This window comes from Excalfactoria chinensis, chromosome 1 (assembly GCF_039878825.1).
Source record: "Excalfactoria chinensis isolate bCotChi1 chromosome 1, bCotChi1.hap2, whole genome shotgun sequence".
Lineage (NCBI taxonomy): Eukaryota > Metazoa > Chordata > Aves > Galliformes > Phasianidae > Excalfactoria > Excalfactoria chinensis.
Window position 1 is genome coordinate 72,099,088 of NC_092825.1, and position 25,800 is coordinate 72,124,887.

General features: G+C 40.1%; 1 protein-coding gene across 3 annotated transcripts in view; it reads left to right on the plus strand.

The window, feature by feature from the left end:
* Nucleotides 1–25,800, plus strand: part of TEAD4 (TEA domain transcription factor 4) — a 78,688-nt gene that overhangs the window by 49,443 nt on the left and 3,445 nt on the right. For 2 of the 3 annotated variants that reach the window (XM_072328886.1, XM_072328902.1), the window contains exons 4-11: nt 363–425; nt 3,976–4,110; nt 4,863–4,906; nt 6,782–6,837; nt 7,599–7,729; nt 8,932–9,105; nt 22,892–23,032; nt 24,495–24,647. In XM_072328886.1, coding sequence (XP_072184987.1) covers nt 363–425; nt 3,976–4,110; nt 4,863–4,906; nt 6,782–6,837; nt 7,599–7,729; nt 8,932–9,105; nt 22,892–23,032; nt 24,495–24,647 — 897 coding nt within the window. The remainder of the gene's footprint in view (nt 1–362; nt 426–3,975; nt 4,111–4,862; nt 4,907–6,781; nt 6,838–7,598; nt 7,730–8,931; nt 9,106–22,891; nt 23,033–24,494; nt 24,648–25,800) is intronic. The other variant, XM_072328894.1, reaches the window with a different exon arrangement.

Sequence of the window (25,800 nt, forward strand, 5' to 3'; positions counted from 1 at the left end):
AGTAAATATATTGTGGCCAATGTCCTATAACATTTTCCCAAGTGTAGGCCAAGGTGGAAAGACGTCAGAACTCTTAATCCTCAGGTTTATGGATGTGTTCTTCAGTTTCAGACGAGGTCTCAGGCTTTATTAAGCCATCTGAATGGTAAAAGGCCTTAATTGGCCTGTCTCTGTTGATCTTCCACCTCACAGTAATCACAGTTACTTTTAGAAAAGCATCTAATTACTGCCTCAACTCCTCACCATCCATCAACCTAAATAACTTCCTGTTACACAAAGTGCCTAAAGTAAACTTTACTTCTGCAGGCAACTACCAAATACTCCTCAGGATTGAAGACTGATTTTTTTGTCTTTCAATGCAGGTATCCAGTCACATCCAGGTCCTGGCAAGGCGGAAAGCCAGAGAGATTCAAGCCAAGCTTAAGGTATGATGGGTATCCTTTACTGTATCATGCACTCCCTGAGTCAACTGTTCTTTCATCCCCTGTCTTTGAAGATCTTTAAAAAAAAAAAAGTGTGTGGGGGGGTGAGGTTAGCCACTGAACTGCGGTAAACCTTGGGGGTAAAGGTACTTCCCAGGAAGTGCTGTGCAAACACTTGTATTGATTGAGCTCTGTGACGTCTGAGGCAATTCTATTTAAAGAATAAAGAAACAATGACTTTTGTTTTAATGTGTCTGATTTCTACCTCCGGTGGTTTATATTGCTGTCTTTCAAGTTTGAGTGTGTCTTTCACTTGGGAGCATGGGAAGAGTGTTCAACTGAGAAGCTGGAGTTTATGGCTACAGACCTTGGCCTGTAGTCATTCACTGGTGTTTTCTGTTCCTTAGCAAGTGTAATTTAACAGGTATTGGCGTACTAGTTCTACTAGAGGTTGTGACATGGAATTGTCCCTGGGTAAGAAGTGTCTGAGTTAGTATAATCATTGGAAGGAAGTTGAAATGCCACATAGCATCTTCTCCAGTGGAATGGTACCAGCTGAACAGATTTTGCACTTTGATTAATTCAGACCTTATTTGAAGAGTTCTGGGCTTATCTTCCTTCTTATGAGAAGGAAAATGGTTGACTTCTGTCTAGCTGCATAAGTAAATCTGTGTTTTCCTTTCTATAGTCCTTGTTATATATCATTGAAAGAGCCAAGGAAGGAAAGTGCATGCTGGCCTTCCTGATTTGATGTGACAGTGAGTGATCTGAAGAGAAACAATTTGCTTCCTTGGTTGTTTTTTTTTTTTTTTTTTTTTTTCTTCTCCATACTTCAGGTGACTATGAGTTTCCTGATATCTCAATCCAGTCATGACTGTTAAGTGGACAGCTGTTAGTACATGATTCATCTTCACTGTCTGGACAACTTCTTGCTGGGCCACACACAGTGTGGACTGTGAGTGACATTGGCACTTAGTCTTGACCAGTGCTGGAGTGTATGCATCTCTGGCATGAGCAGTGATCACTTCTAAAAGTTATGAATGTGCGCTACCCTCCTTCCACCACCAGTTCCAGGTCCATTTTATAAACTGGTGTTGTATCTATAATTTGCCTGTTGTGTTTCCAGGCATTCTGATAAAGCCACAAATTACAACTAATTCAGTGCTTCTAGGTAGTGCTGCCTAAGTTTTAAGCCTGTGGTTAAGTGGAGAGGCAAGTTAGAGTGAGCAGGAAAAAACTGCCCAGGGTCTTAAAAAGATTTACTGCTTGTATTTATAACCTTGATTCCATTATTTGCATGTCACAGCATGATTGAAAAGCCAATCAGATGAGTCTGCACTTAGCATTTAAGAGCTGGCAGGTTTTGTTCTCAGGGAATGGAGGTTTTTTGGTGAGCAGCTTGGAGACATTTATTCTCCTTTTACACTACCTCTGTACATACTGAGAGCTCTCCCAGCTGCGTGTAGTGAACTATTCACCAGTACTGGAGTGTTCATTTTTTGCCTGTTGAGGCAAGTCTGTAGCACTATTTCAACTCATTTATTTTTTTTGCTTCCCCTTATCATTTTCATAAAGCAAGGAAAAGGAATCACAATAGCTATTACCCTTCTTCCAGTTTCAGCTGATAGCTGAGTTTTCTTCTATCACTGATCATTTTTCATACTTACCATACTTATTCATATTTATATAATAGAAAACTGAGCAGCTGCATACTGACTTTTCAAGGCAATTAGTCTAATTTCTCCCACACAAATTGAGGTATCTTTTTAAAGTGTGCAGTGTGCCTACTGTAGATTGATGTGGGGAAGTAGGGTAAAAGATCAAAGAAAACTCTGAAAGAAATCTCTGTTCTCAGATGTCAGTAGTTTTCTATGTCCTGGGTGGCTAATAAATACTACACTAAGGAAAGAAACTTGTTTTTATTATTTATTCCAGTGCATCTTGAGAGGAATAAAAAAAGTGAACTGCAAATGTTTGGTTAAAAAAAAAAAAAAAGTTGCATCTTCTCAAGTGTATTGGAAACACAGATACAAATGAATACAGAACTGTTAGCTGAAAAAGAACACAAAAAATGTGCTGTTTTCCAGCATTTTGTCAGGCACTTAAACAAAGCAGAAAAACAAACCAGACTTAAATAGATTAAAAACTTTTTCCTTCTTAATTTTCTTGTTATTAATAATCTTTCTTTAACAAATCCACAGGTAATTTTAATCTTTCTTCCCCAGAAAACTCAGGTAGACAAATGACTTTTCCAGAGAAAAGACAAGGAGAGAAAAAGGTCCCTTTCAGCACACACAATTGGGAAACAGTCCTCATATGTCTGAAAAAAATTGTAGAAGAGAATCCTTAGCCTTAAAATGTTGCATGTAATCTCCAAAGTATCATTTAAGCTGCAGTGTGGGGAAAAAAAAAAAAATCTCTTAGCTGTAGAGAAACCTAGAAATTCTGTCAGTTATTAAAATGCTTCTCTTACATGCACTTGAGTGGTACTAATAGAAGTCACAGATACTGTATTTAAAAAAAAAAAAAAAAAGATACTTAAGTTATGCCCATTCCTACATATAATTTCATTTAAAAGTTATCATTCTTGAGCTTCTGTTTTCCTTCCTCAAAATGTTTTTGTATTACATCCACCAATATTCCTGTGATTTGGCCTTTACAAAACCTTACAGGGGAGGATAGAGTGGAGACCCAAGAGCAAGAAGTTAGCACAGTTCCTAAAATGAATGAGCTCGTGGCTTTGAGAGTTCCTGAAGAGAACAAGAACTTCTTTTAGCAGCTTCTCCAAGCCATGAATTCACCTCTGGCATTGCCATGTCATGTTATGATTTCACAGATAAAAGCAGAGTGTCTGAAGGATAAAGATTACTTGTATGGGACTGTAGGAAGAATATGTGGAAGTACTTATGGCTGTCCATTCATATCCTGGGTTTCTTTGTAGAAGGAACAAAGAATGCTCTTTGTTTTCAACATACATTCTTTGCTGCAACTCCACAGTCCTGCTAAAATACAAAACAGCATGTTCTTGCATATGTTCTTGTCCTGGGATTTCTTGTTTCCCCAGGGATAACTGTTGCCAGGGATGATCAGTTCTACCTGAGAATAAAAGTCCTGAACTGAGATAGTCTTTTTACAATGATTATACCAAACCCCTTTGGTATTGACAATGAGCTTGTTTTTAGAATTTTATTTTATTTTTTTGAGAATGGAAGGTCTTTCCATTTTCTATCCTTACCAGTAATTAAAACACTAGTGAATTAGAGTCCTAATTTCCATGAGAAAACATTTTAGCTGTGGGGCTTAAGGACCTGCAGACAGAAAAGAGAAATGCTTAACAGTCTCTAAAACAGTGATCCCAGCATTTTAGGAAGTAAGATTAGCCACATCTGAAGGTATAGTAATGTTTGCGAGTACTAAGCTTTGAAGAGTTCATAGGGTATTAATTGGTGAGTCTGCTGCTCAGGTTTTCAGAAATGCTCAGAATCCATTAGATCAGTCAACATACTTATCATTATAATTATTCTGTTTTTTCTCTTTTTACTCCTACCCATAGGATCAGACAGCTAAAGGTAAAGGTATGCAGAGTATGGCTACAATGTCATCAGCCCAGATAATCTCTGCAGCTGCCTTCCATAGTAAAATGGCCTTGCCAGGTCTCCCACGACCAGCCTATCCTTCTGTTTCTGGGGTGAGTGAACTAGTGTGTTAGAAGAGTTGGGCTGATGACACTTGAATCTTTGAAAGACCATCAAGACCTGCCAAAAGGTGTTTTCTTTGTACAGCAAATTGCTTGCTCACACTGATATATAACTGGAGTTTCATTGTATACTATTTAAAAAATGACACAAGTGAGAGAATAATCATATTCTCTGGATTTTTCAGCTGCCTGTTTTTTTTTTTTGTTTTTTTTTTTTTTTTTTTTTTTCCTTTTCTCAGTCCATGAAACCTTTTGGACCATCCAGACCCTTCATTAAACTCATAATTCCCTTGCTTATCCTGAGTGCTTAGATCACAAATGATGATGGCTCTTACACAAAACTTTTAACACAAAGGGCCTGTAAGCATCCCCTGTCCTTGGTGTTGAGCCTAGTGAGATTTGCTCAGCATTGATTTCTCCCAAAATACTTCTGAGGAGTTACGGAAAAAAGTGGGCCATTGAAGAAGGGGAGCATTTTTAAAGCTTTGGAGACAAATGTGCAAGAATGCATACATGCTATTTTACATTTAAAAACACTATTGTGTCATTTGCTTTTACATCACTACTATTAACTATTACTGCATAGAAAACACCCTCCAAGGATTAAACCAGGAAAGCAGAAAGAGGAGCTGCAGCTGTATCATATCTTTGAGCTTGTTGTTTCTTTCTTCAAAAAGGGGCAAGTCTGGCTTTTCTTTCTTTATCCTAAGAGTAATTACCTTTGCCTGTTTATTCTCTTGCAGTTTTGGCAAGGAGCTTTGCCAGGACAAGCTGGATCTTCACAAGAGTGAGTATTCCTTTGTCTGAGCAGATGCTTCCTCCATGATCCTTGAAGAACATTAGCTATTTTAAGATTTTTGAAATGGTAATGTAATCCATAGTCAGGGAATCTGCCTAAGAACAAGGATCTGAGACCTAAGGCCCATGATAAACTTAAGAGTCACAAGACAGTCTTAAACAAATAAAACCCTATGTCTTCATATGGTATCTTTAGTATGGATTGTACCCTTTTAACATTCCCCATGACTCATCAGGTAGCCTAATGTGGGTTAATTTATTGAGCTGCTGAATCTAGCAGCCTGAGACATGGCAACTGCATCTCCTTGCTCCTAGTTTCAACCAGTAAAGGAGTCTGAGCTTGTGTTCTTGGTGGGCACACAAACAAACATATGCATTGCACATACATGCAGATATACATTGGCCCCCACAAAAAAACACTGACTCATACAAATACAAACAACATCAGCAGCCTCATTCTGTATCTCTCTCTTGATGATCTGGGTGAAGGTGTGTTAAGGGGATATAGACACATACTGTGGATCTATCCAATATCTGGGTTTGTGCACTCTGACCAGTAGCTATCCTTGGATCCTTTGTCTCCCCTTTTGCTGTCAGCTCCACTCCTTGCTGGTGCAGATCCCTCACTTGCACACACAGATAAACACACGTGCATATGAACAAATACACACAGTGAATCTCTTTGGTAGCTGGGCTTGGATATACAGTCCACCCAGTACATGGTCCTGTATCTTGACTCTTTTCCAGTTTGCCACTCACAAAGATAAACACACACAAACTTGGTTTTCAGTTGCCCTTCAGACTTCAGTCTTTATGTCAGTTGGCCTGGATTTCTTTGTTCCACTGGGACATGGTACCTCATCCATGAAGACATATAGTTAGCCCCAAAGTCATCTGTTTGCTGGCTAGTCTAGCTTGATATTCAGTAGTGAGAATACTCTTAATTGCTATAGCTTCTGATGCTACAGAAACACGGCCCCTGTAACCCATAAGTTGGTTGTGTGAATGGCACTTAGACATCCACAGGCACTACAAAGTACAGAGGGGTGAGACCCTTACCCAGGAGAATAATTAGGAATATAATTTTATATGAAGACAGTACCAACTGTAATGGTAATGTGCAGGACATGGCTAGACAAATTTATATGCATCTTTTATCCCTATACTTGCCATAAAAGTCTCCAAAATAAATCTTTTGCAATCCCCAAATGCTCTTTCATTTTATCTCAATATGCCCCTATCTAGGCATTAGTCCCCTCAGTTTGAAAGGTAATTGATTTGTGAACACCAACTGACTTTTGAGTTGGATTTGTACTTAGCCATTGAGGCTGGTGACTCCCTGACAGCCCTGGTTTGATCAAGTCAGGGATTTTATTTTTATGACTCTATTATTGGAGTTCCCCATTTGCAGTGCAAAGAGAAGTGGGTTGGTGGTTTCTCCAGTAATGGCCCTGGATGTAGCTATGTCAGAATATTATTCAGGTCACTCTGCCTTCTGTTATTCCATTGTGCTACCTGAAGTGTGTGCAGACAAACTTTTTATCACATAATCTAGCAGGATATGTTTCTGTGAGGAAATTTTTAAGACAACTTAAGGACAAGTGGCTGTAAGGGTTATGCTTTTCACTCCAGCTATGTGTTCTTGCTCTTTTCTTGTTCAGTTGCTGCTGTTTGTAAGGCAGATCAGGAAACAGAAACTAATAAGCTGTCTTGTGGGGAAAAGTGGTTCATAAAATACTGGAAGCTGTTCTGGAAGAAATGAAAAGTGTTTGTTTTAATAATCTAATCTAAACAAATATTTGATCAAATGTATTTTCCTTTTCCTCTTTCCTTTTCTCCATCAACTATCTTTGCATACCTGTAGTGTGAAACCTTTTCCTCAACAACCCTATGCTCTACAGCCTTCGCTGCCATTACCAGGTAAGTAAGAAATACAGTTACTTCTTTCAAATTATGTGTTAACTTCAAAAATAACTAATGCTTTTGAAATAAAAGTTATTTTTAAAAGTATTTTTACCTACTGAAACATTTCAGTGGATCCAAAATTAATTTCATGTGGTTTCCCCTTATATTACATCCTTATATTGAGAGAGCTCAGTTTACTTTTTAAAAAAATGCAACATTTAGGCCTGATTTTTGTTGTTTTTTGAGGGGGTTTCTTTTCCTCCTGGATCAGCATGAAAAGCAAGTTCATATCTGTCTGTTGTTCTTCCACCATACTGCTTGCATTAGAACTCTGAATTTCATCATAACAATTGCCTTTCCTATTCCTCATTGAGTGGAATAATAGATCTATTTTTCTTCTCAGTTTCTTTATTTTGAGAAGTTAATTAATCATGTTAATGGTGATACTTAATTCTATGATACTAAGCCAACTTATTTCACTGCTAATTTAGGGCATATCCAGGTCCTCTTAAAGTCACATGTTTCTATGAAATTGAAACCAGGTAGATTATCTTCTACATCAGTTGGTACAACTCTGACAATTGCTGTCTTAGCAGTGTGTGTCTGAGAAGCCATTTCTAGCACAGGTGGAGTGAGGAACATATGAATGGTATTTTGCATGATGACTGAAGTTAGAAGAAAATGTTATCATTCAACTTTGACAACAGATTCTTTATTGGAGAGCTGTTACAAATTACCTGTTTCTAAATTTCAGTATATAAATCTTGTATGCTTAGGGTTTGACTCTCCCACTGGCCTCCCACCTTCATCAGCAGCAGCAGCTTGGCAAGGACGAAGGGTTGCTAGCTCCAAACTTTGGATGTTAGAGTTCTCTGCGTTCTTGGAACAACAGCAAGATCAAGACACGGTAAGATACCCTTTTGACTTCCACTCCTCATTTATCTTTGGTATTCAGGTAGCTCCTGCTCATTGTGAATATGTGCTATATGTGTATGACAATTCTTGCTTCTTGTCTCTACTTAGAAAGCCATCTTTGGGAAACAAAGAACCCAGTTAAAACAGATCCTTTTCTGAAAGGACAGAATTGCTTACAGCAGTATAGCCAGTTACATGCCATTTGCTTCTGGCCTCCCTTTCCAGGGTCATGAGACAGTAGTACAGCCCCCACAGGACTATTCTAGCTATCCTGTTCAGCCTAGGAGAATAGACCTAGAATCAAGTGATGGTTAGATGATGTGGAGCCACATAATCTCTCTTGTGTACTGAGAACTTAAATTTGGGGTCAGCAGGGACAAATTTGCATCAATATGTTTCTGTGGAACCATATATAAAATAGGAGTGATAAGACTTGCTTGTCTCACTAAAGCCTTGTTATAATTAAGAAATACATTGGTGATGTGCCAGTTATGCTTCCTTTCTCTGAAAGAGGAAAACTGTACTTCAAAAAGGACAGTTGCATTTGGCTGGCACCTTCCTGTGGTAATTTATCACAGGATATGGAGCTTTGATGTTTATTGGCTGAGTGACTTGTGACAGGTAGAATCCTGCATCTCAGGTAATTCCAGACTGTTTTTATGAGGCAATGGCTTAGGAGTGAATTTAGGGGGGAAAAAAGCTACAGTAATACTTCAGAAGAAGCAAGAAGCTGGGTGTATTCATAAGAAATTAAAAACAGTATTAACTGGTATTAGTAGAGATCTTTCAGCTGATGTTTCTGTTTTATTAGAAAGTGCTGTCAAATTTTAAGAAAATTCCTGTAGTCAGGTTTTTCTTGCTGTTTCCTTCTGGATTAAGGTGACAGAGCATCTACTGTTACAGTTCTGGAGTGATGTGTAGAGCAGAGGTACAGACCTTACCATATAATCATTCATATCATCTTCAGAACCCAGCCCTTCATGCACTGTTTATGCTCTCCGCATCAACTGATAAAAGAACTGCATACTTTCTGGGCTTGAAGATCTTTTGAAGTGGTCTTATGAGATTTTTGGATTTCTTTGTTGGGATGGACTCACCCAGTTTGCTAAAATGTCAGCTTTTCTTCCATGAAAAGCTGTATGTTCAGAATTTACTGAAAAATTTCCTAATCTCTTGTTTTTTGTGTTCTTGCAGTATAACAAACATCTGTTTGTGCACATCGGGCAGTCAAATCCCAGCTACAGTGATCGTTACCTTGAGGCAGTGGATATCCGACAGATATATGACAAGTTCCCTGAGAAAAAGGGAGGCCTGAAGGAGCTGTTTGAAAGGGGGCCAGCAAATGCCTTCTTCCTTGTCAAATTCTGGGTAAGGGAAGGACTCCTTGTAAGGTATCCGTTTGCTTTGATGTTCTTACTTAAAAAGCAGTGGCCTCACAACCTGTTAGATGACAGCTAGATGACCTCTCAAAAAATTCTCACTGAGCAGAAGACTAAATACAGTCACAACTCTCTTTGGGGTTCTTTCCTTAATTGCATGGGGTCTTAATTCTGTCTTGGAGTAAGATGTATATTTCATGATGTCATCTGTACAGCTCTCTTTGACTAGGTCTGGGGAGTTTATTCGGTAATGGTGACTGGCACACTTTGAATTGTTTAATTATATACAAGAGAAGAATTGACAGAAAATTCTTCTTTGTGCACTTGTGTTCAGTGTTTAGTAAATTCTAAGACAAAGGCAGTGGCAACATTTTTCTGACTCTTCTATCTCACTAGCTGCATTTTGTGCTATGAAAGTACCAGTGATGAACAGATGTGCATTGACTGCAGAGACAATGGTAGAGAGAGCAAAGATAAGAGAGATATATTATGAAATTGTATTATTTTGCTGATATTTTACTGAATTTATTTCTGGTAAGTTGGTAAAAGCTTTCTTAATTTAGCCAGGATAGAATTTTCGTGAATTAACTTAAATTTGCAAAAACTGTGCCTTTGTACTTCAGCATACAAACAAAATAGTTATGATCACGATCACAGGTATTACATGGTTAAAAATAATAAGACCTTGGGGCAGATACAAGATAGATAGCTGAAGGAACGTGTAATGGGATTTGGAGCTTTTCAACTTGAGCTTACAGTTTACAGCTTCAACTGCAGGTCAGGAATGAGAAGATGAGAAATGAGCTTCCATATCTTGTACTCTGTCCAAACTGACACTAGAAAGCCTCTTAACTGGTGCCTTCAGAAGAAAGAAGAATTAATCTGTGTGCATTGAGTTTATTACAAGTGAGATAAGTTTACAAGTGAAGTCACTGATTAAGAGGAAGCCACAAAGACTTGTATAATGTAAATTATTCAGTCTTTTATATGTTTCTCAGTGTAGGCAGTCGGTAATGAAAGCGTGACTTCTGCTGTGGTGTTCTGGATGAGAAAGCTGGGGAACTTCTATGATTCGTATTGTGTATGAAGTATGCATAGGTGTTACTTACATTATTCCTATTGTAAGATTTCAGCTAGGATCGTCAGGTCAGTATAACAGAACTAGTTTAAATAAACAAATATATAAAGTTTCCTTCAGAAAATATGTGGCAATTTCCTTTCCTTGAGGAAAACTCCAAAACTTTTTCTTGGCAAATTTATGATTCAACAAGCTTCAGATGTTGCGGTAGTGCAATCTTATATTTAAACAAAGCTTGTGAGTCATGCCTGTAATTCACTGTGGTACATTTGACTTATAAATCTCTGAGTTTGATGCAATAGAGCTGTGTAGTGAAACTCCAACAGGAGAGGCCAGATAATATAAAGCAGCAAAACCTGGAAATTCTACAAGATATTATACTGCTATTTCCAAATACAGACTTAAGTAGACTTGACCAAATGTTTTACAGATTTTGGTTAAGAGCTGTCACACTCTATCCCAGGCTGAAACAAACGCTTTTAACAGATCAGACCATGTGGTTTTAAAATGAAGAAGAAAACTGAAGTTCAGCTGAGATTTTTATATCACCCTGAATTTTTACATCTCTATATATGTCTAGGGTGTTTTGCTGTTTTATTGCTTGTTTGCCATGGACATCTGTACCAAGTAAACTGTCCAAAGATGTGTTGGATAAAATAACTGCTATACTACTGAATTTGTAGCATTGTTTTTTAGGGTGAAATTGTTATTCAAAATCAAAATGCCGATAATCTTCTTGTGTGAGTAGGTAAATACTGGAAGGTTTCTCTAAGACATGAAGATATGATATTTCAGAGGTTCTGAATTGGTGTTTGCATGTGGCAAAGACATTAAAAAAAAAAAAAAAAAAAGCATCAAGACATTGAGTAAGTTGCTTTAATATTTATATAGTTTTTGGCTTGAAGAACCCAAGTTAGGAAACTGCTTGTACTGCACTAAGCAGTGAATATTCCAGATAATCTGTTGTGCACTGGAAGTTTGGAAGTTTAACTCCAAACACCAAGTTTTTGTTGCTGTTGTTTTGTTTGTCTGTTTTTAACATTACAAAAAAGGTAGTGTGACTGAGAAAGAGTTTGTATTTATTCAGTGGTGCAGTAAATTGTTTATACAACAGCTAACACCTAAAGCTAAAAGTTGACTAATTTGAAATATAAACAGTATTTGTAATTCTGCCTTGATTTTGGCATTGGGAGCCTGATAAAATGAACTGGCTCTTGGACTTGGATTGTTATGTATGACATCCCCATGACATTTCTTCTTGTTCCAACTGCATTCTAGCACATGACAATGAATATGAGACATGAACCTTCAAACACATGGGCAGTGGCTGCTCTGCTCTTTTCCAATGTAATATTATCTTTGCCATTTGTTACTTGTTTCTCCCCATGAACTCCTCCTAAATGCATCGTTATTAATAGTTTGAGGAGGAGCAGCTTTCAGGGCATTGCATGTTACTAGAATGGTTTACTTGCACAGTAGAGCTTTCAGAAGTTGTGAAACTCTATCTAGAAGATATATGGAAAATGAAATAAACAAGTTAAAGACCAACAGTACTTTTACCAAAGCAGATATATGCAGGTGAATGTTATCAGTGGAGCTTCCAAGAAGACTTTTCTGCCAGTGATGAATACATGTAACAGCTTCTCATCAGTGATAGGCGAGGTGAATATATTAAATTAGTGAGTGGTTTCTTTCAATTAAATGAATTATACTGTTGTAGAAGGGGCTGGAGATGTGTACTGCACTTGGCTTCTCTCTTTTCCCAAGTAAATCTAGTCAGGTCATAGAGTGATAGAAACATATAATTGCTCAGGTTGGAAAAGACCTTTAAGATCCAGGCACAACCTAACCATACCACCCTAACAACCCTCAGCTAAATCATGTCCCTGAGCACCACATCCAAACGGTTTTTAAACACATACAGGGATGACGATTCAACCACCTCCTTGAGGAGTCTATTTCAGTGCTTGACAACCCTTTCTGTAAATAAGTTTTTCCTGCTGTCCAACCTAAACTTCCCCTGGTGCAACTTAAGGCCATTTTCCCTTGTCCTGTCACCTATCCCCAATAAGAAGAGACCAACCCCACCCTCTTTAAACACCTTTCATATATTGGTAGAGAGCAATAAGATCTCCCCTCAGACTCCTTTTCCCAAACTGAACAGCCCCAGTTCCTTCATTCATTCCTTGTAGCACACATACCACAAGGCCCTCACAAACCTTGTTGCCCCTCTTTGGACCTGCTTCAGCACCTTTCTGTACTGAGGTGCCCAAAACTGAACGCAGTACTCGAGGTAAGGCCTCACAAGTGCTGAGTACAGGGACAGGTTTACTTCCCTAGTCCTGCTCACCACACCATTCCTGATACAAGCTAAGATGCCATTGGACTTCTTGGCCACCTGGGCACACTGCCGGCTCATATTCAGCCAACTGTCCATCAGTACACCAAGGTCCCTTTCTATCAGGCAGCTTTCCAGCCACTCTTCCCTATGCCTGTAGGGTTGGATAGTGCCTGACCAATCCAGTGGCTTTCTACAATGGATTGACAGCACCAGTGGATAAAGACAGAGGAACTGAAATCATCTACCTGGACTTGAGCAAGGCTTTTTAACATGGTCCCACACCATTCTTATCTCTAAGTAGGAGAGACAGAGATTTGAAGGGTGGTGAACTATTCAGTAGATAAAGAATTAGTTGGTGGTCACAACCAAGGGGTTGTAGTCAATGGCTCTGTGTACAGGTGGTGGCAAGGTCTTTTAAGGATCTGTCTTGGAACTGTTGCTTTTCAACATCTGTATCAATGACCAAGACAGTGGGACTGAGTGCACCCTCAGCAAGTTTGCTGATGACAGTAAGCTGAGTGGTGCAGTTGATAAAACAGAAGGAAGGGATGACATCCAAAAGAGGAGCCTAGATATGTTTGAGAAGTGGCCCTTGTGAACATAATGAGGTTCAACAAGGCCAAGAGCAAGGTGTTCCACTTGGGTTGGAGCAATTCCAGATATGCCTACAGGCTGGTAGAAGAACTCATTGAGAGGTGCCTTGCCGGGAAAGACTTAGGGGTTCTGAGAGCTTGACATGGGCAAGCAGCGTGCACTTATGGCCCAGAAGGCCAACGGTATCCTGGGCTGCATCATAAAAGGGGTGGTAAGCAGGATGAGGGAGATGATTGTCCCCTTCTACTCTGCCCTTGTGAGGCTCCATCAGGAGGACCACACCCAGGCTGTGGCCCCCTGGGACAAGAGAGATGTGGAGATGCTGAAATGGGTCCGTAGGATGGCCACAAAAGTGATCAGAGAGATGGATTACCTCTCCTATGAAAAAGGGCTGACAGAGCTGGGCTTCTTTAACCTGGAGAATAGTAGGCTTTGGGGAAACCTAATTGCAGCCTTCCTTAAAGGGAGCTTATAAGCAGGAGGGTAATGAACTTCTTAGACAGGTAGATAATGACAGGATGGGTGGGAACCATTTTTAAACAAAAGAGAAAGGATTTAGATTAGACATCAGGAGAACATTTTCACTGTGAGAGTGAATGGTGAGGCACCAGCACAGATCGTCCAGAGAAGTTGTGGATATCCCATCTCTGGAACTGTCCAATGTCAGGTTGGATGGGGCCTTGGGCAATTCATTCTAGTGCCTGATTTAGTGCCTGGCATCCCTGCATGTGGCAGGGAGGTTGGAACTAGATCATCTTTGAGATTCCTTCCAGCCCAAGCCATTCTACGATTCCATCATCCTTATCTTTCTGTCTCTCCTTGGGAGCCTCCAACCTCTGCTTCCCCATCATTAACCTGTAAATTCTGTTGTTTACTCTTCACTGTTCTGGCTTCAATAGTGCTTCTAAATTCAACATACTGAGCAACTAGTGTGGTATGGTGTCATGCTTTTGAAATTCATCAGGACTGCAACTGTGACAAACACATATGGCAAGTGAAACTAACAGCAGTGTAGGATTTCAAAAGCAGCATGTTGATTTTGAGATGAGGTGCAGACAAGTCTTAAAATGATATATTAACAATAGCAGAGTTAACTCTAATCAAATTCCTTTCCATCTGGTTGACCACATCCAGGCTGTGGCCCCCTGGGACAAGAGAGATGTGGAGATACTGGAATGGGTCCATAGGATAGCTGCAAAGGTGATCAGAGTGCTGGTGCAGCTCTCACACAAAGAAAGGCTGAGGGAGCTGGAGAGGAAAGGCTTTGTGGAGACCTCACTGTGACCTTACAGTACTTAAAAAGGACTTGTAAACAGGAGGGATTCTAACTTTACATGGCCTGATAGTGATAGGACAAGGGGGAATGGTTTTAAACTAAAAGATGTGAGGTTTCTATTTGAATTTAGGAGGAATTTATTTACTTAGTAGATGGTGAGGCACTGGAACAGGATGGCTAGAGAAGTTGTGGAATGCCTAGTCCTTTGCCCTGGTTAACCTGATCTTTTGGATGGCAACCATGCCCCCAGCAAGAGGTTTGAAACTAGAGGTGATCTTACAACCCAAGACATTCTATTACAATTTTCATGTGCTCATTAATTTATTCTATTATTCTATAATTTTAATGTGCTTTAAATATGAAGAACATCAACAGGCACCAGTAAATAGGTGTGTTCAGAGAAACATCAAAAGAATAACAACTAAAACAGAGAGCTTTTATTTCTATGCTGAGTCACTCTTTGGAAACCTTACTTATCTCCTCTCATTTCCCAGCAATAGAATCTCTCGAATTAATCTTTGTTTGTTTGTTTGTTTGTTTGTTTTAACTAAACACCTGACAGTGAAAGATGTATTTCTGACTGATAATTGGTGATGGTACCAACTGTTACTGTTTATTTCAGGGCATCTTAAAGTCAGATTTCCTGATTAAGTGCCATTCACAGTGTGCTTCAAATGTCTGTCCTAGAGCTAGAGTCCAAATATAAATTCTCCCTACTGATCCATTCACCCTCACAGTTTTTTCTTCCTTCTCATGTTTATTAAAGCTCTGCAAATCTATAGCATTGGTCAAGAGAATTCAAGTTATGTAATGTAAGGATTGAAATCATAGAATCATAGAATTGCTCAGGTTGGAAAAGACCGTTAAGATCATTGAATCCAATCACAACCTAACCACACAACCCTAACTCTAACAACCCTCTGGTAAATCATGTCCCTGAGCACCACATCCAACGGTTTTTAAACACATACAGGGATGACGATTCAACTACCTCCATGGGGAGCCTATTTCAGTGCTTGACAACTCTTTCTTTAAAGATTTTCCAGCTATTCAACCTAAACTTCCCCTGGTGCAACTTAAGGCCATTTTCCCTTGTCCTGTTGCTTGTCCCCAGTGAGAAGAGACCAACCCCACCCTCTGTAAGCACCTTTCATATATTGGAAGAGAGCAATAAGATCTCCCCTCAGACTCCTTTTCCCCAGACTGAACAGCCCCAGTTCCTTCAGTTGATCCTTGTAGGCCATATTCTCAAAGCTGTTCACAAACCTTGTTGCTCCTCTTTGGACCAGCTCCAGCACCACCATGTCCTTTCTGTACTGAGGTGCCCAAAACTGAACACAGTACGAGTACTGTGAGGTGAGGCCTCACCAGTGCTGAGTACAGGGGCAGGTTTACTTCCCTAGTCCTGCTCACCACACCATTCCTGATACAAGCTAAGATGCCATTGGCCCTCTTGGCCACCTGGGCACACTGCTGCCTGAATATGAATTCGGCCAACTGTCCATCAGTACACCAAGGTCCCTTTCTGTCAGGCAGCTTTCCAGCCACTCTTCCCTATGCCTGTAGGGTTGCCTGGGGTTGATGTGACCAAAATGCAGGACCCAACACTTGGCCCAATTGATGCTCATAGAGTTTGCTTTGGCCCACTGATCCAGTCTATCCAGATCCCACTGTAGTGCCTTTCTCTCCTCTGACAGATCAGCACTCCCTCCCAGCTTGGTGTCATCTGCAAACTTACTGAGGGTGCACCCAATCCCTTCATCAGGATCATTAATAAATAGAAGTGGTCCCAGTACCAAGGCCTGGGGACACGAGTTGTGACTGGCTGCCAACTGGATTTAACTCCATTGCTAAAAATCTTTGGGCCCGTCCATCCAGCCAGTGTTTCATTCAGTGTAGCAAATGCCCATCCAGACTGTGGGCAGCCAGCTTCTCCACAAGTATGTTGTGGGGGACAGTGTCAAAGGCCTTATGGAAGTCTATTTAGACCATATCGACAGCCCTACCTTTATCCACTAAGTGGATCACCTTGTCATAGAGTGAAATCGGGTTTGTCAGTCAGGATCTACCATTCGTAAACCCATGCTGACTGGGCCTGATCCCCTAGTTGACCTTTAACTTGTCCACGATGGCTCCCAAGATTATCCATCCCATAAACTTCCCTGATACCAAGGTGAGACTGAAGGTTTCTAGCTACCAGGATCATCTTTCTGTCCCTTTTTGAAGATGGGTGTGACATTTGCCAGCCTCCTGTATGCTGAGACATTTCTGGTTAGTCAGGACTGCCAAAGGATGATGGAGAGTGGCTTGGCAACTACATCCACCAACTCACTCAGCACTCTGACAATCCATCTGGTCTCATGGACTTGTGAGCATCCAGTTTTCAGAGCAGGTCTAAAACCATCTCATCATGGATTATGTAGGACTTATTCTGTTCCCTATCCCTATTTACCATTGCAGGTGGCTGTGTTCCCAGTGAGTAACAAGCCTTAGTATTAAAGACTGAGGCAAAGAAGGCATTAAATACCTCAGCCTCATCCTTATCCTTGGTCACTAAGTTTCCCTTGGTGTCCAACAAAGGATGGAGATTTTCCCTAGCCCTGCTCTTGCTGTTGATGTATTTATAGAAATATTTATTGTTGTCCTTTACATTAGTGGCCCAAGTTCAGTTCTATCTGGGCTTTGTCTTTTCTAATTTTCTCCATGCACAGCTTCCCTATGTACCTGTAATCATCAGAAGTAGCTTGCCCTCTCTTCCAGAACGCATACACTTTCTTTTTGCTCTTGAGTTCCAGCCAAAGGTCTCTGTTCAGCCAGTCCAGTCTTCTTGCCTGTCAGCTTGTCTTCTGTGACTCGGGGGGATGGTCAGCTCCTGCACCTTTTAAATAACTTTGTTAAAGTATTCCCAGCCTTCCTGGGCTCCCACACCCTCCAAAACTACCTCCCAAGGGACCCTCTCCATGATCCTAGAGCGGTTAATCTGCCCTCTGTAAGTCCAACGTGGCAGTTCTGCTGACTCCCCTCTGTGGTTCAACAAGGATTGAGAAACCTAGCATCTTGTGATCACTATGTCCCAGACAGCCTCCAGCCTTTACATCCTCCACAAGACCTTCTCTGTTAACAAACAGCAGGTCCAGGAATGTGCTTCCCCTTGTTGGCTCCTTCACCAGCTGTGTCAGGAAGTTATCTCCCACACAATCTAGGAACCTCTGGGACTGTTCCTTATCTGCTGTATTATAAATCCAGCAGATGTCTGGGAAGTTGAAGTCCCCCACAAGAACAAGGGGTAGAGACCTTGAGACCTCACCCATCTTATAAAATGTCTTGTCCACCTCTTCATCCTGATAGCAGCAGTGCAAATTCCCTTGGTTGTCCTCTTTTGTCTACTGTGTGCCTTCATTCCTGATTTTTAGGATCTTTGCACTTTTTTTTTTAAACTGAGAATGGATCTGACAGTCCATTAATTTCACCGGCAGTGAACAGCTCAAACTCCTACCTAGCAATAGCGTATGTAAGGGATTTCTATGTCAGTGACACGTTTTTCACCAAAGTAATTTCCCAGAGTGTTCAGCAGTCAAGACATGGTTGGCTGCAGGAAGCAGGTTGAATTGCTGAGGTAATTGATACCGAGTATCTAAATGACACTGTCCTGGAAAGCTAGCTAAGTTGCATTTACTCTTACTGTTGGTGAGGCCTTTTATTATCTTCTAGCTCAGGAACTGCATCTTGCCCCATCTTAGTAGGAATGTCTCCAGTTTTGAACCGTTCTTAAAGATTTGTTTAGCACATGCTTTTCCATTGACAGCAGGGGACACGTTTGCAAAGCTATAGTTTCTCACAAAATTTACTATAGTTTGGACTCTTGCCCAGTCATTGTTTTTGAAAGCCTCAGATAAGCTGAAGATTGTGTCTCAAGGATCATATTTCCCTCTGTGAAGAGTTATAGAGAAATTTTGATTTACAGCCACATCCTAGCAGGAATGAGGCTTTTCTCAGTAATCAGTTGTGAAATTCACTTCCACTGACAATCAGAAAGAAAACTTAGTTTGGTTAGGACACTGCACAATGCTGAGTTTTCTGTAAGCATTTTTTTTTCTTGGGGTTGCAGATACTGAGTGATAAACTTCAGCTTCTCAGATCTTAGACAACCAAGATAATTTGTAAAAGAGAGAAAGTAGTACAACCCTTTTTCAGGGTTGCAGTGCCCCTTCCCTGAACAAATTTCCTCTATCTGAAAACCTTGTTCAGCACATATTCAAAAATTTTGCTTACTACTCGAGAAGGGAGGAAAATCTCAGGTGTTACCCCCCCAAACTGGCACATTAGCTATCTTATGTACAATCTGTAGATATCTGAAATCTGTTTCCACAGATATCTCAGTGACTGTAATTTCAGCATGTTTGGAACTCATCGGCAAGTTGAAGATACATATGTCATCTGTGCTCAGCTTGTACAGTAAGTTGAACGCACCCCAGACATGTCAGATTGCTGTTATGAGCTATCCAGAGTGTGCGCACACCTTCTGACATCGGTACAGAAAGCAAGAGCCCTGACTTTGTCCAATAAAGTTGTTTGGTCTACTTGGTAGCTTGTGAATCATGTTTAGCCTTTTTTACATATGTTGCTCCAAAAGTAATGCCTCTCATTTCTTTCCATGGAGACTTCAATATATAAAATTGCTATATCAAATAGTTTTATTATGCAAAGTCTCAAAACACTGTTTTTCATCATGTTTACCACCATTAGCTATGCACTTTTGTCAGCAATGAACAAGCATGCATGCCACATTCATAAAAATCTTCATGGTTGTTCAGAAAACAGCTTGTCTGTCATATTGCTATTGCCACTGCTGAAATGCACCTCCCACCTCCTCACTGTGCACAAACTTTTTTTTAGAGAAAGAAACAGCAAAGGTAAAGAGAAAAAGAATCTTTTTGCCAAAGGATCAATATGGTTTCCAGTCCTGATGGGGAAGTATTCACAAGATTCTAGGCACAGAGGCCGCAGAATTTTTAGATGTTTAGTTAAAAGCAGTAGCTCTTTTGGCAGTTAAATATTCCATTATGAGGAGCAAGATTTTGTCCTGGTGCAATTGTTGGAAGTGTAACTGCATCCATTAGAGATTTACTGGACTGTCCAGTTGATATTTAGAAATAAAATTGGCTATGGCTGATAACAGTGGCTTCTTTTTTCTCTGTTAAAGGAAGTAATCATATATCTCCATAGCAGGGAAGGCTAACAGATATTAAATTCCACTCCTGAGTTGCTGCAGTTCTTAGGTTTTGTATTCATACACATAATTAACATTTTCAGTTTACATAAACCATGTTGAAAGTAATTCAGAAGCAGATAATGTGTATGTTAAATCATCTCTTATACAAGGGCAGTAGCTTCCATGAGAGGATGGGAACCAGTGTCTGTGATCTGTAACTGTAAGGCCAATAGTATCTGTCTGGAGATGTTGCAGCTCTGTTCTGCTGCAAACATGCTGCTTCTATCCTTACCTGGAACTGCTGAAATTCCATGTATGGGTCCATTTGTTTTGTTTATTGTCTTCAAGAGAAATCTCTCAACAATATTGTGAAGGACTCCTAGTCTTGTTCTTCTTTAGAAAGGGGAAGGAATTACCTTTTTATTCAGAAAGCTTGTGTTTAGGGCAAATAAGTAATATAGTTGATATGGTTGACTGTCCTGTGCATTGCGATAACTCAGTAGCAAACTAAACCAGAATAAAGAGAGTGTTGCCACACTCTAATATATGCAAATTTGTTGTACAAATGAGGTAGCTGAATAAATACAGTGTGGATATTTGCATAGGAAGGTCTTCAGCATGAACTTAACAATTCAGTAGGCAATTTAAATTATGATCAAGCTTCAATGCCTATGCCTCATTTCACTTAACACCCTTTTACAAGGTAAAGCTAGTCTGGATTTACTCACATTTGCTGCTCAAGCTTAGACAAACCATGGAAGCATAACACTGTGTTACAATCTTTTTGTTGACCACTGACACTGTAAAAGGTTCCAGTCTTCCTCCAGTCATTGTTTCCACATACAAAATGGATTTGATGGATGGATCACTCTCTGGATAAGGAATTGGCTGGATGGTCACATTCAGAAAGTTACTGTTGTTACGGTGTCCACATGGAGACCAGTTATGAGTGGCATTCCTCAGGTGCTGGGACTGGTGAACCTGTGCCAACCTCATGAAGTTCAACAAGGTCAAGTGCACAATTCTGCATCGGGGTCAGGGCAATCCTGAGCACAGATACAGGTTGGGTGGAGAATGGCTTGAAAGCAGCTCTGAGGAGAAGGATTTGGGGGTTTCAGTTGAAGGGAGTTTCAACATGAGCTGGCAATGTGCATTGCAGCCCAGAAGATCAACCATATCCTGGGCTGCATCAAGAGAAGTGTGACCAGCAGGTTGAGGGTGGTGATTTTGTCCCTCTGCTCTGCTCTTGTGAGACCCCACCTGGAGTACTGCATCCAGTTCTGGGGCTCCCAATACAAGGACATCGAGCTGTTGATATGGGTCCAGAGGAGGGCCATGAAGATGATCAGAGGGCTTGAGCACCTCCCCTACAAGGACAGGCTAAGAGAGCTGGGGCTTTTCAGCTTAGAGGAGAAGGCTCTGGGGATCCTTTTAGTGACCTTCCAGTACCTGGAGGGAGCATACAGGAAAGCTGAGGAGGGATTATTTTGAAGAGCATGTAGTGACAGGAAAAGGGGAAATGGTTTTAAACTGGAAGACGGTAGGTTTAGACTAGATATTAGGAAGAAATTCTTTACTGTGAGGGTGGTGAGACACTGGTACAGGTTGCCAGAAAGGTTATGGATGCCCCCTCCCTGGAAGCCTTCAAGGCTAGACTGGGTGGGGCTTTGAGCAACCTGGTCTAGTAGGAGGTGCTCCTGCCTATAGCAAGGGGGTTGGAAATAGATGATCTCAAACATCCCTTCCAACCTAAAACACTTCATGATTATATGGATTCCTCAGTGAGTTTTGTAATACAGCTACATAAAAGTTTGTGCCAGTACAAGAGGAACAAGAGGGCACTGAGACTACTCTGTGCTGGTGGAAGGACCAGCCTGGTATTCATCAAAATACACCTCTGAGATAAAGTTTTCCAAGAGCTATCCTGCATATGGGTTGCCGTCAACACAGGCAGTCTTTGTGCCATCAACTTTTGTGTATGTGTTCTCACATCTTCTAGCCCTTATAGCCTTGTGGGGATCAAAATGGACTTTCTTGTCTTACTGAAAACTACCATATTGAAACACAACAAAATTTGAAAACTCTTTTGGCTGGGATTAGCTTTCTTATCTGGCCAGTCACAGAGTTGTACAGTTGCTAATGGTAGTGCAAGGGTAGCACTTGGCTACAGATGGGAGGAGAAGGCTGGATTGGCACTTTCTGTCAGCTGCACAGGTATAGATTGACTAGCATCCCTTGTGAAACTGCCACCTCAGAGAAGTACATTAACAGTAATTATTCATGGTAGGGAAGTTCACCATGAAAAATAGAGTAGGCTGAAATAGCCTATGGGAAACGGTAATTGCTTTCCTGCTGAAGTACTCTAGCACCTAGGCTCATAATGTACAGGGAAATTCTACTCTCTTAGTCTTGAAAGAGGAATGCAAGTTGCACATTCCTTTATGCCCTCTGCGTTTTTGGAGGGAAGTGAATATCACTTCTTTTCTTACATTTGAATCCCCCCTGGTGGAAACTTCAGAAAACCAGAATTTTAAGGAGCTAGTTCCCAGCTTTAGACTTCCATTTGCCAAACTTAGACACAGACATTTGAAACTGTGGCTGCTAATGAAGATGGGTTTATATGCAGGTGGAGCTAGTCTGGATCCATGAGGAATGTACATTCCTTATTTTGCACCTTATTTACTTACATTATTCATATCACTGTATAAACAATACCCGAGTCTCATGTGTGTGTGCACTCACATAGTCCTTCATCCTACTCTGTGTCTTTCCATGCATCTTCAGAGTAGAAAAGCTTTATTACAATTACTGCACCCTTGTTTTTCTTCCTAAGTTAGGCAGCCCAGTCTATCCTATCTGCTGCATTGCTTTGACTTCTTTACAGTGCCCTCTTATTTGCTCTCTGCATGCTTTGTGTGCCTTCATGTTGTCCTGGCACAGTCCAAGAGGTAAATATCAGCTGAAGCAAGAGGCTGTGTAATACATTCATAGGGTTCGGTTTCCCTAAAATACATGCAAATTCCCACCATCATTTTCTGAAGTGCAAACTAGTTTTCAGTGTGTACTCTCCAGATTTCTCCTTCTAGCTTGATGCACATTAATCTGTTTTGAACCTTTGGACACTTCTGGCTAAACAAGATTACTTTAGTTCATGGCAAAAAAAAAAAAAAAAAAAAAAAAAAAAGAAGCCACCACAACAGGTACTTTGTTAACCATCTTACCATCTTTTTTTTTTTTTTTTTTTTTTTTTTTTTTTTTTTTTTTTTTTAAACAGGCTGATTTGAACACCAATATTGAAGATGAATCCAGATCTTTCTATGGTGTTTCTAGCCAATATGAGAGCCCAGAAAATATGGTCATTACCTGTTCCACTAAAGTGTGTTCCTTTGGGAAGCAGGTGGTGGAGAAAGTGGAGGTAAGGAGTAGGCACCATTGCACAAGCTTCTCTCTGGTTGCTATTCTATTATTTCAAGTATTTGTATGCTGAATATTTCTAAAAATAAATATATCCCATACTTCTTGCCAGCGATATGGATGCCATAGATTATTGTTTCTGAGATCTGAAGTCATAAAATTGCTTCAGCCTCCAGCATTGCATTTTTCAAGACTTGATGGAGGATCTGATAATATTTGATGTTTATTCCTTAAATCTTAGTTTCTGAAGCTTTGGTGATTCTCTGGACTTTCTGGGGAGCAAAGAAATGATAGGAAATCTGGATTTACTTGGTCCAGAAAGGTGAAAATAGATCTTCCATAGACTATAGTCAGTTAACAGACTGTGACCATTTATAGACTATGCCGTCATGATTTTATGAGGCTTATTTTAGTTCTTGCATATTTGCAGTTCTAGCAACTGCATAATTATATGTATATCTGGTGTTGAAGAAATAATTTCTAATGCTGTGTTCTGCTGCTGAGAGCTCCTCTGACTTGCTTTGTCCTGTTGTTTTTATCAAGGAGCCTTTAGATGCAGAGAGAGCAGCTGAGTGCAGAACACCAGAAATTCTGTTGTCAGCAGTCAGTTCAAGCTACATTATTTCCCAAGAACCATCTCCAGTCATGTAATAGACATATCTGGAATCTGGTTATGTGTTTGCATATGATGGGACTATGTAGATCAAGAAAAACTATTGCAGTGCATGGGAAAGGGAGATCAAGCTGTTGTGGTGAAAGGAGAGAAAGGGCATTTAAGAACTGAGATACAAACCAACATCAGTTTCTGTTCAAAGGAAGATAAAATGTTTAGAAGCTAAGATATTAACAAAATGTTAACATGAATGTTAACAAAAAAATCTCTCTGTGTAATGTTGGCCAAACATTCTCCTAACAGGTAGCAAAGATGCTGTATTCTCTCTCAGAGGTGGCAGAGGGCTTTAGTCTTTCCCAGGCATGATGCATTACCAATACCACAAGGGCCCTCCTGGTCTTACTAAAGCAGTAGTTGTTGACTTTTTCAGGTTATTCACACTTAATTTTTATTTTATTTTTTTTTCTCCAGCAGAGATGCATACCACAGTATAGCTGACAATTTGTCTGCTCCTCTTAGTTTCCTTTCATAGTTCCTTGGCAGGTAGCAGGATTAGAAAGGATGTAGCAGTATGCAGTCATGCAGTCATTTCTTGGCTGCTCTTTGCTGCTCATAAGCTGGAAATTATGTTCTGAAGAGAAAAGAAAACAAGCTGAAAAAATTGTAGGGCCCAAGAAGACCGAGGTCTTCTCTTGGTGCAGAGAACTGCAGATAAATGATTAATCAGCTCGTTATTGTTAGTAAAATGACTTGAAAAAGTCATAATTTTTCTGTTCTGAGTTCTTTTATATGATTGTTACTGATGTGATAGCATTAATCTTGTAAGTCCCTTTTCTGTTTTAAACTGTAGACAGAGTATGCACACTATGAAAATGGACACTATTCCTATCGCATTCATCGTTCTCCTCTCTGTGAATACATGATAAACTTCATTCACAAACTCAAGCACCTTCCTGAGAAGTATATGATGAACAGTGTGCTGGAGAACTTTACTGTCTTACAGGTGGGACTTTGAACTGTTTTCCTTGGAAGCATGTAAGCCCCATGCAAGAGTTCTCTCTTGTGAGTCAAAGCAGATTTCCTTGTACAGTTCAGCATCAAATTTTACTTGCTTTTTTCACAAGTGCTGTATTGTACCTCAAGACGGGGACACTGAAGATCTTACCTCATGTAGAGAAGCAGGAGACCTTTAGTAAAAGAGAAAAAAAAAGAAAGATAAAGGGAGAGTTAAGGAGGCAAAGAGATATGGGAAGGAAAAGGATGCAGAGGTCATAGTGAAGAAAGTGCTCATTCCACTACTAGATGTATATGTTTGTTCTTTTTTGTGTGTTGGTCCATTACACAAGATTAAAAAAAAAAAAAACAAAACAAAAAAACAAACAAAAAAACCCCACAAACAAACAAACAAAAAACGAACACTGTTAAGCAGCCATAAAATTTTGCCACAGGGAGAGTTCTTCACCCACATCAGGTAGAATTAAAATGCATTGTTTCCTCAAAACTGTCCTGAATCAGAAAAGAATAAAAAGGGAAGTAAAGGAAGTGGCATGTTAAAGGAAGCCTTCATGAATCACTGCAACTCCTTGATAGGGCGGTACTCCAAGGCTACCATAACTGGATTGCATCAGATGCACCGTAAATTTGGGAAGAGGGCAAAGTTATCTTAAAAAGTGGATTCTCATAGTGGACTATGAGTTTTAACCTCTACAAGATGCATTGCAGATCTTTACCAAAAAGAACCTGAGGCTGGGTGAGCAGACGAGATTCTAGAGGCTGTATCATAGAAGGGAAACAGAGTGGTGTTCATTCAATTCTCTGAAGATATAGGACTTCAGCAACTTATTACTCTGTTCTGTGGCTTAGGAATCTCAGCTATAGTACAAGGATAATAATGTCCTTACACCTCACAGAGTATGGGGTAAAAAGGCTTTAATCTTTTATGTTTGTACTAAGCTCTTTAGCATGTTGAAGAAAAAATGAGTATAAAGTTTTTTGGTCACAAATACCTGCAGAAAAAAAGGGTTAGCTTAACTGCAAAACCAGTCATGAAGTAAGAAAAGAAAACAATAGGCCAAAATGAAGGAATGAAGTTATTTGTGAGTTTGAAAACAGCTCTTTTCCTTCTGTTTTTACAAGAATGGTTGGGCTCTGGTACA